This window comes from Mangifera indica, chromosome 5 (genome assembly GCF_011075055.1).
Source record: "Mangifera indica cultivar Alphonso chromosome 5, CATAS_Mindica_2.1, whole genome shotgun sequence".
NCBI classification, from domain to species: Eukaryota; Viridiplantae; Streptophyta; class Magnoliopsida; order Sapindales; family Anacardiaceae; genus Mangifera; species Mangifera indica.
This window is the reverse complement of record NC_058141.1, coordinates 12,800,432-12,811,251: the sequence shown is the minus strand read 5'-3', so window position 1 is coordinate 12,811,251 and position 10,820 is coordinate 12,800,432. Positions and strand designations below refer to the sequence as shown.

Genomic DNA, 10,820 nt, shown 5'->3' with positions numbered 1-10,820 from the left:
TGTGGACTGAGAAAGTAAAAATTTGCTACCCACTTGAAATTTTGGATTGGTAAATTTGTCAACATCAAGTTCTTAAAAAGGAGAAAATTCTTGTTTGCAACCATAAAAACAAATGGAATGTATAGTGTTTGAACTAACTAAAGCTCTTGAAACAAACACAGAAGATTGAATTATTAAAGTGGGTGGTAGCCATACAAAGTTAAAGGACATGAAAAATATTACTTGTATAAACAGATTGAAGGAGAGACGGCAGACGTCTTCTTAATCATTTTGGGTATTATTGAGCTTGCCGCTGGAGTGTAGAATTATCAATTATTTCTGCAACTTCAATGGCGTCCCAAATGAAAACAAATTAAAAAACAAACCAAATTAAAAAGAGGAGAAAGAAGGGTATGGAGAAGAACGTGTAACAGTAAACTTATAACTGATATTTATCTAGGCTTTTCTTGAATTTCATACTGAAAATTCTCCAGGCGTTGGAAAAAAGAAAGATTCTAATTAGAGACAAAAACCAGGGACAGGGAAAAAATAAGAAAAGATAAATTAAAGGAGCAGCAAAAAATTGAACCGGGCTTCAAGGAGATCCATTTTCGGATCGATCAAAGTGGAGTAGTTGACCATTACATTTTGGGCAATCTTCAACTTGCTTGGGGACCATGAAATACATAAGACAACTCTTGCAACCAGCCACCACCAAGACGTTGTGTTTGTCTCCTCCACGATTATGGTATCTTGCTGATGATGACTCTTCACTATCGTATGAGTTATCGTCTTCCTCAGAATAGTATTCGCCACTCGACTCTGCGGTTGTTCTTGGATCTTCCTTCGCTTTCATCCCATTCCTCCAGTTTATGTAATAAACTTCTCCTGTCTGCATTTTTTACACCCATCGCCATTAGTATAATTGAACTGATCAAAACCCTGAAATCTGTCTCCTTTATATTTTAAAAAATTAGATATCTTTTTAGTCATCAAAAAAAATTATTGAAGGTCAATTCATGGAAAGTTTATTTCCATTTTTAAAGGAAAAACAAAAGAAAATAAGATCAGAAGGGAAAAAGCTTACGCCCTTTCTAGGGTTTAGGTTTTAAAACTAATCTTGATCTAATAATCAGAGATTATGCTGGACAAAAAGAGACCGAACAGAAAAGTAATAAATACAAAACAGCGAAGAAAAGCCATTAAAATATAAAATTATTCCAGTTTCAGAAAGTAAAACAGAAAGCACAAGATCTGCCTGGTTTTTTTTTTTTTTTTTCTGGTTTTGTTTTCAGAGTTCAAGGAGAAGAAAAGTTTTTACCTTTAAATCAAGACATTGTTCCCAATGGTAAGGGAGGGAAAGATGCGAATTAAGCTCTAAAGTTGTATCAGTATTGTGAAGATTGTTTTCATCTGAACTTGATGACCTTCCTGTTCCTTCTTCAGCACTTAGGCCTAAATTAACGCTGGTGCTTCTTTGATGGTTATTCAGAGAACAATTCTGAAGAGACCTCTCTAACGATTCAGTGATCGTTGCCATGTTTGGTGCTCTCATTTTTTCACACTTTATCCCCAAGATCCAAGAAAACAAATCAAAAAGATAAATGAAGCAGAAAACTAATACAAAAGAGAGAGAAGAGCGAGATTTTGTAGGGAACAAAGTTGAGAAAACGAAGAAGAATTGGGCTCTCGCGTCGCGTCTTTTGAAGAGAGGATTGGTTGGTAGAAATACAAGCTCCAATCTCTTTAACTGCGCGTGGCCGTGTTAGAGAGAACCCTTAGTGGGCCCAATACCGTCTGCAGTAGGGAAACCATTCCATTTTGCCCCGCATCAGTGTACTGGGTAGGAACACACGCACTAGAGAGCCGCGTGGTGGGAAGAGCTATCCGAATTGTGTTGAATAGTTGAAGCTAAAACTTTAGTCTTGGAGGGTAAAAAATGAGAAAAACAAGGAGGAAGCAGGTAAAATGAAAATTTACCAAAAAGAATGCCGGAGCTTTCTTCAATACTTTTCTCTTTTTTTTTTTTTTTTTTCCCCAAAAAGTTGCCGCAATTCTTGATTGCTGGGATTGAAAACGTCTAATTCTCTTTCGCCACCTCCGTTTCATACATCTGATTCATCTCCTTTGTGCAATTCAGCATTTTTGTTTTGGGGTCTTCATTCTTCCTTCCGTATCTATCTTTATAATTATAGTTATTATTATTTTTGAAACTAAGAAGTTGGTCTATAGAAGGAAAGTGTTTGAAAGCTCCACATAAGATTAAGTCGAACCAATTTTTTTTTTTTAAAAAAAAGAAAGCTTTTTAAGAGTCAAAATGATATAAACAAATGCCCATTTAAACGAAAGCTTCATATACCTTCAAATATGGAAACATTGACGTTTCAAGTAGAACGGTTTTTTTTTCTAATTATTGATAAAATATTTATTGACAAAAATAAAAGTGTAGTTAGGGCAATTCAAGGTCCAAATTTTCGTCTTGACAAGTAGCAAATTGAATGTTTGGATTTCAAAAACTAGACAAGAACATGGTAAATGAAGAATAATATTACCTATATTTTTAAATTATTATTAATTATAAATTAAAATCAGCAAGCCGAATATCACTATATTGTCTTAGTTTGAATAATAATTAGAAAGTTTTTATATATAAAAATTTTATGTATTTAATATAATTAATCAGGTATAAAAAACTGTTTAATACGAATAAGGAAATGTAACAATCCGAGAAGACGTGAGTTCACGAGATGGCAGGGGCATTGGTTGGAGTAGACGGGGCCAAAATGAACATGGTTTTCCCTCTTGTGGAATCTTATTCTCACTTCTGACATCCATCTCTCTCTCTCTCTCTCTGCTCCACTAATATTCCTTCTCCTCTGGCTTTTTGGGATGTTTCAGTATTTTTGTACGTATATATATATATTTTTTTTCTTCAGAAAAGAAATTGCTTCTATTTTTTAATTATTAAATTGAGTATACAACATGTTTTGGCGAGTTTCCCAATTCATTTCCTGCTGTAGCTCAACATTAGGGGAACATACCTTAGTGGCTAATTATTAACCCCACTTCTTAGGCGGCATTTTTCCTTTCAATTGACTAATATTAATGTTTAATTTGAGGAATTCCTTAGAAATCTTCCATCCTACACCAACTTATAACAACTGGAGGCCAAAGTTTTGTTTTAATTGTTCTTAAAATATCGTCGAAACTCTCATCTTTTAGATTTTTCTTTTTTCTTATAAGTATGTTTAGAATCTCTTATTTTTTACTCCCATGGTTAAGTTGAAGTTTGTACTTTAGTAACAAAATAATAAATTGGGCTGGCTTCATCTCAGCTTAAATTAATATGCTTAGTGTGGAACTGGCAGGTAGCCACAGGCTGAAAGCCTAGCTAAAGTGTGTGCAATTTTGAATGGCCTTTACCTTACTGACTAGACTGGAGCACCCAAAGCAAACTCATGGGTCTCTCTTTAGGACATTTTGAATGGAAGTTAATTATTTTAACTATTTTTTAATTCCTTCGCAAAATTTTAATCACATTTCTTTTAATTGTACAATTTTAGTAAAAGAAAAATCTAAATTAATACCAATTTTATCTTTATTTTCAATTTTAAGAAACCAATTTTCCAAAACTTAAAGACAACTCTTTCAGTTGCTCTAAGCAAATATCCCTCTATTGTTTCAAAATAAAAATAAAATAATAAAAATCTCACATCAAACATACTCAAATCTATAAAAACATCTACGGCTTCCGCCTGGCAAAGATCATGGGAAAATGACACTCTAGGACTTGTCTCCGAGCACATACTAATAAAAGCAATGGAAAGGAGGTTGAATATTCAAGAACTTGGAAAGAAAAGCAGAAAGAAAAGGATTCAAATTTGAAGGGCCAAGAAGAAGACAAAAGGGTTGAATTCAAAAATAGATTAGTATGAATTTCTAGACGACAAAAACAGCAAGGAGCAGCTTGTTTGAAGATTCATGGGGGAATATTTGGGTGATAAGAGAAAGAAAGATTGAAGCAAAGGAAAGAGGAGATACAAACAAACAAGTCTTCAAACTGAAGTTGCAGAGATAGATGGAATGATTATGAGGTAGAAGGCAGATTGTTCTATGGGAAATGTTCAGGATTCAGAGAAGATAACGAGGAAAAATAAGACCTAAAATATGAAAATGGAAAGAGATAAAGAAAAAGAGAGAAAGAAACTTGAGGATGCTTTTAAGAGGTAACTTCATTGACGGGCAAACAAAATCTGCATATTAAAATATGCAGTAAAGAATAGCAAAAGAAATCTACCAGAGAATTCAGGTTTTATGGGTTCATACTACTTTCAAATTTCATAATATTTATAGATTGATAATGTTACCGAGCAATCAGGAACCATTGAATTAACCTGAAAATTATCTAACGCCAGCAAGTGTTTAAATAGTGAAGTTGACCCTTTTATCAAATAATTGACCAATTGGAGATAGTATTTTTAGACCTAGACAATACCGGTTTCGACCAAAACTTGATAATCAGTCTAATTTGGATCAATGTTGTTTAACTATAGGGTCAATTTAGTCGAATCATCAACTTGGGGTAAAACAAGTTATTTTGTAAAATTTTTTCATTCTTAGGATTTAAACCCAATACATACGATAAGAAATTTGAATCTGTTTGTAAGGTAACAAATTTGTTATTAAACTGTTTTCTTTAGATTAATTTAGTTTTAATGTAAAATTTTATTTATCACTGACATATTGATGATGTCATTAGTTGGTAAAATCAATCAATACACGATTTGCCCATTAAGCGGGTTAATGTTCCGTCAAAATAAAGGCATTGATTATTGAAGGGCAACCATTTCAACTCCACTACCAAGGAAATGGTTCAGTTTGAATTTGAATTCATTCAAATTCGACTCAATTTGAGAGGAGCTAAGTTCAACCTCAGTGAGTCCTCTTCAATTCAGTTTGAATTTGATTATAATATCGAATTGAATTCAATTACAATTTGATTTAATATTGTAATGAGTCAAAATCGATCGAAACGATATCATTTTGATCCATATTAATCAAAACAATATCGTATTAATAGATTCGAGTCAAACTTTTCTAAATTTGTGAACTTGTTAAATCGAACGCTTTTCAAACTCAATAAACCCTTTAAACTCAATAAACAACTTGATCTCAATTTAGGCAAATTTATTTTAAACTTATTCAAACCAAACTAGTTAACAGGCTCGAGCAACTTGGTTCGAATTTAGCCATAGTTCTGCTGCTAATTTAAATACACAAACTTTGTTCGTAATATGCTTTCAGAAACTAATATATCTTGACCCGCAAGCAAAGCAATCGACATTCCTAGAATAATGCGGGTAAACACATGTTTTCCTAAACTTTCCTTTCCATATTTCCAAAAAATATGAATTCCTGGAATTCCATGCATCAATAGACATCAAATGAATCTCATACTAACTTGTAGTTTCAACATGATCAAGTTCCTGATCATTTGGGGATGCAAAATGTGATGTACTGCTCAAGCTGTATCATTGATGAAGAAAGCACTTGTGATGGCAGAAATTAAGCATATTCCACAAAGCAAGTCCTTTGCTCCATTCATCTTCCATGTGAGCACCTTGCTCGACTACTTAAACGCATCATCTCTTTCAAGATATACACTCACAACCATTCCGCGGAAGAGAAGAGCAAGGATTGGAATGTCAAGCTATTCATACGCTTGTTCCAGGGACATGATTTGAAAAATTACCTGAGGTGCAGCAACTAGAACAGACCCTGCAGTTCTCCCAAAATGGGACGATGGGGAAACTGCCAGTACCTAGAATATTGTCAAGGCCAGTAAAGCTAGAATTGTAAGGTCCGATAAATTTTAAGTCCTGCAGTGAACCGTTTATCCAAATCATAATTTATAAATGTATTGAACTTATTTTTATTAATCTATTAGTCCATTTATAAATGTTCAACTATTCAATTATCTAATTTTATTAAACCAAAATTATAATTAATATTAGACTACATTAGAATAATTACTAACAAGAATATCTATTATGGTAGAAGGAGATGTCATCTTTGCAACTAAATATGCTTAAAACTTAACCCTGATACAATACAAAATAGAGAACTTGGACATGAAAAACATTAGAGAGATTAGCCTTTAGTAATGCTACTTGTTCTGTAACCATTCTAGCATAGTCCTAACAATCCGGAGGACAAAAATACCATCGATTCTTTACAATCTAATAAAGCTTAAAGCAAAGAGGAAATCAATCAAATATGGGATCTTTGGAATCACAGATGTCACAGTTCATCAGAAAAAAATTGATTAAAGAGAAGTTCATAAATAATTATCACATTAATTCTTAATTCCAGTGAAATAAAAATCTGATTAAAGAGAAGTTCAGGATTGAAAGCGATTTAGATATTTTCAAATGTATTTGTCATGCTTGCAGTAAGATATACGAGAATAGCCATAATCGGTTGGTTTCATGACATGACTACTGTTAGGAAATATGGCAAGTGAAAGCCGAAAAACTGAGAAAGAAAAATGGTTAAGGTAAACTATTAATTGGGGTGGGGGAATTTCTGCAACAGAAAGTTGTGGCTTGCTTATGCCTCTTTATTACTGATAATGAATGCCTCCAATCCGAATGAAGAGAAATGGAATTTCGTTGGTTTGTTAAATTAGGTGGCCTTTCATTTCTCATTCACCAACATCATTCCCCTCCTCATCATCATCATCATCATCATCTTTGGGTTGCCATCCAATTATACAACCAAAACACTCATCTTTCTTATATAAACATTAGGTTTATCTTTGTCATATCATCTAGAGGGAGAGAGAAGAGCGTCATGAACGATAAGATGTAAAAAGTGTTGAATATTTAAACCTAAAGAGGCACACTTCTAAAATTAGTAAGGAAATATTCATCCCCCTATGCCTTCCACGTGATTATTTGACCTTATTTTATCACTCCCATGTCCACATTTTGGTAATCATATCTAATCTCAATTACTTTGTATTGAAATAGAAACATAATTCATCATTTCTCATCATTAAGTTTTCACTTAATCATTATTATTGTTGTGGGTCACATTTTTTTTTAGTCAAATTCATGTGGCTCTAAGCACAACTGAACCCAAAACTTTGGTATAAGTCTTTTCTATCCTAAAACAATGAAAAGTGTGAGATTTGACAAAATTTAATTATTCTTATTATTTTTTTAAAATTCCAAATTCATTTCTTATAGTTTGGAAGTTTGATTCCATTTTTACTTGTATTTATATAAGATAAGAATTACTTCTTACAAAAATAGGATAATAGAATTATTCTTCTTATAAAAGTGGAGTTGATTAAATAACTAGGTTTATTTTTATATTAAGATTTAATTTGTCCATTATATAATTATATATAATGCAAACTAGTGATGTAGAAGAATGACAAATTTGGTATTTATATTATTGTTATACTAATTTTGGAGAATACGAATAACATAACAAAAGACTTAAATTCTCAAGTAGTGAGTTAAACCACTTTAACACATATTCGAAAACGTATTTTTACAACATAACTTCATACCCCTTGTCTCTATATGCAGATTTAGATCTATAAACATTAAATAGATTATAAGATGATATATAATTGTTGTTCAGTCTAACTTTTTTTTAATTGAACACATAAAAATAACACGAAAAGACAACTAAATACATCATTAACACACTCAAAACACAAGTGTAAGTCAATTTTTATCTTAAACTACTAAAAAAGAGGGGAAAACTCGACATATTTAATAATTAATTTTTATGATTTATCTAATATGTGAAATTTGTTTTTTTCAGTTTTAAAATTTTTTTTCAGCTTTAGAAGTGGAGTTGAATTAAATATCTAGATTAATTATTGCATTATGACATGTTGAAATATCATTGTCTTTATAAATGTGATGACTTGTAGAGTAGACAGAGAGATTGACTAAATCTTATAAACAATGTAAGATAGATTGTCAGAGCAGAATTTTAAAATCTAACCTGAATCTAACCCTTACTAAACAAGGTAAAAAAGGTGCTGTTGTCCTCTCATATGATGTGATGTCAAGTGCCCCCCACTAAAAGGTTAAGAAATGTTTTCACTTCATCTCATTCATTCTTACATAAACATCGATACATTCTCTTCTTGTTGTCTCTTACAAAACTCTGAATTCAGTTCGGTTTTTCTTTAAGAAAATTTAAGATGCAGACTCCCAACAATAAAGAAACTGTACCCTGCGATTTCTGCAGTCACCAGATTGCGGTTCTTTACTGTAGAGCTGACTCAGCTAAGCTCTGTTTGTTCTGCGACCAACACGTGCACTCCGCGAACCAACTGTCAAAGAAACATCTCCGGTCACAGATCTGCGATAACTGCTGCAACGAACCGGTTTCTGTCCGGTGCGCGACCGACAATTTGGCCCTGTGTCAAGAGTGTGATTGGGATGCGCACGGGAGCTGCTCTGTGTCCACTGCACACGATCGTGCTCCGGTTGAAGGCTTCTCTGGCTGTCGCTCAGCTCTAGAACTCGCCGCAATGTGGGGTTTCGCTCTTGATGATAAAAAACTCAATGAATCTGCGCCGTTGATTGACTACTGGAGCGGTTGTCTAGATATGATGAGTCCCGTTGAGTCTTCGTCGATTTACAACAACAATTCAGGAGTAAGTGTTCAAGATTTGATGGTGCCAAATGAGAAAGGTATGTTTTATAACGGAAAGGTTTTGGCTATGTCGAAAAGGCAGAGTCCGAGTTGTGGAAAACTTAGACAAGTGATACATAAACAACTGGTTGAGTTGTTGAGGAGTGATTCGATGGGAAATGAAGCTGGTGAAATAAACCATGATGATAATGTTAAAAACAGTAATTTTAGTGCTTATAGAGATGCAGAGAATTTGGTGACAATAACGGAGGCTCAAGTTAGTAGTTGTGCTCAAGAATCGCTGCAGCAACAAACGCCTTTTACGTCTCTACTTATGATGCAGGAACAGATGGATGCCAAAGAGGGTGACCGTGTTGTTAACAGGGATATGTTCTGGGATGGTAATTCTGGTGGTCAGGGAGCTCAGGTGTTGGTTTTAAACCCTTTGGATTACTTCTTTCATTCTTTCAATTATTTGTTTTTGATTGCCTTAAAGTTTCAATTGAGATCTTAAGCAGGCATGTTGTGATAAAAATGCATTTGCTGAGGCATTCTCTGTACTTCATTTTTTCCTTCTTCAACTTCCTGTACTTTTTTGTGTGAGAAAAATAGATGTAGTTGATTAATAGGAATCTTATAGTGCTCACTTTGCAGATATGGGATTTTAATTCAGGATGCTCGAGGACCACTGAGGAATTTAGCCAACTAGAAGTTACATATGGTGGAAGCGATGCAGTATTCATGATTAAGAATTTTGGTGAACTTATGAAAGAAACATCTTTTGCTAGTACAGTAATGTTTACAAATATGTTCCAGAATGGTCCCATGGGACATGAAAACAAAGCTTCTTCTAATGTAAGTCATGACTGTATCTCAGTTTGATTGTAATTGTTTATTCATTAGAGCATGATGTACTAATGTCTTGTCTTCTGAATTCCAGAACAACTCAAATAACCCAACAGTCATTCAGGGGCCTAAAACCTCTGAAAGCAACAATCTACTGATAGCAAAGCCACCATCAGGTTCAGTTTTTGGTAAGCCCAGGGACTCCAGGAGCTCTAAACATATCCGGTTCATTGAACAGTCTTTTCTTGAGAGACATGATGGAGTGACAGCAGCTGGAGCAACCAAAGCTGATCTGGAGCTTCTGGCTCAAAATAGAGGCAATGCAATGCGACGTTACAAGGAGAAGAAAAAAACACGGAGGTGGGTTCTTCCCTTGTCATTATTTGAGATCTCACTTATCCAAATTATTAGATTTCTGAATTTTCAATGTAATTGATGGATAGATATGAGAAGCACATTCGGTATGAATCAAGGAAGGCAAGAGCCGATAGTAGGAAGCGAGTGAAAGGTCGATTTGTGAAGGCTAGCGAAGCTCCTGATGGTTGAATCCTGTGCTAGGATAGAAATAGATGCTCCTTGCTTGCTTTGTTGTATATATTTCTTACATTCTTTCTATGATTGATGCATAATTCAGCAGTCTTTATTTTGCATTATCATCTCTCTGTGTTATTCATGTCATGTGTGAGTTTAGCATAAGCGTGTAGCTTGAAACAATGTAGAAGAGTTGGCAAATGCTGCAGACGGAGAAGAGCGGTAATAGGTTGGTAGTGTAGGAGCATAACTTGTAGCAGTCAGATTCTTTTCTACAAGCTAACGATGATAGGATGTAGAATCCACACCAAGCAAATTAATGTAGAAACAGTATGCAATGATTGTGAAGCTGCATTAATCTTGGGTTTCATTTTATTTTCGAAAAGTTGATTCGACTCAAATAAGGTTTACTCGTTTAAAAAAAAAAAAACATGTCATATGGACAGTCAAAAACAGAAAATTGACACCAATTGCAGCCTCGAGACGAAATTGAAAGAGGGCTCTTTAGGTGAAGGTGCAAAGTATGCTTTTTACTTGTACTCCTCTAAGCTGCTGGCCTGAAACTTCACTTCACTTTAATGGATTCTGATGCCTCCACTGACAATTGCAGCAGATCAATTTGATGAATGTACCTACACATTCATCTGGACAAGCATGTACATTACTGAAAATTAAAAAATAATACCAACTTTTCAATTAACTATTTGCATATTGCCCTTTTTTTTTAACACCCAATTTAATTAAGTTAAAGTTTGATTTACTCACTTATCTATAGAATCTCCTCTTTTATCATTGAAACT

The 10,820-nt window shown here is 33.9% G+C and overlaps 2 protein-coding genes across 2 annotated transcripts; one reads left to right on the top strand and one right to left on the bottom strand.

Annotated features, from left to right (window-relative positions):
• Positions 1-407: 407 nt before the first annotated feature.
• Positions 408-1,914, bottom strand: LOC123216029. Its single transcript, XM_044636378.1, has 2 exons — positions 1,301-1,914; positions 408-871 (listed from the first exon to the last, which is right to left on the bottom strand). Exons 1-2 carry the CDS (start codon positions 1,532-1,534, stop codon positions 575-577), a joined length of 531 nt encoding a protein of 176 aa, XP_044492313.1. The 5' UTR covers positions 1,535-1,914; the 3' UTR covers positions 408-574.
• Positions 1,915-8,075: 6,161 nt separating this feature from the next.
• On the top strand, positions 8,076-10,145 carry LOC123216199 (zinc finger protein CONSTANS-LIKE 15-like). The gene is made up of 4 exons (XM_044636596.1): positions 8,076-9,070; positions 9,298-9,498; positions 9,584-9,849; positions 9,933-10,145. Exons 1-4 carry the CDS (start codon positions 8,207-8,209, stop codon positions 10,033-10,035), a joined length of 1,434 nt encoding a protein of 477 aa, XP_044492531.1. The 5' UTR covers positions 8,076-8,206; the 3' UTR covers positions 10,036-10,145.
• The last annotated feature ends 675 nt before the right edge of the window (positions 10,146-10,820 follow it).

Bases quoted from the DNA above. Each gene is read 5' to 3' on its own strand.
- LOC123216029 (XM_044636378.1), bottom strand. From the start codon at position 1,534: ATGAGAGCACCAAACATGGCAACGATCACTGAATCGTTAGAGAGGTCT. The intron at 872-1,300 runs GTAAAAACTTTT...TAAAAAATGCAG, and splicing joins AACAATGTCTTGATTTAAAG to ACAGGAGAAGTTTATTACAT.
- LOC123216199 (XM_044636596.1), top strand. From the start codon at position 8,207: ATGCAGACTCCCAACAATAAAGAAACTGTACCCTGCGATTTCTGCAGT. The intron at 9,071-9,297 runs GTGTTGGTTTTA...CTCACTTTGCAG, and splicing joins CTGGTGGTCAGGGAGCTCAG to ATATGGGATTTTAATTCAGG. The intron at 9,850-9,932 runs GTGGGTTCTTCC...ATTGATGGATAG, and splicing joins GAGAAGAAAAAAACACGGAG to ATATGAGAAGCACATTCGGT.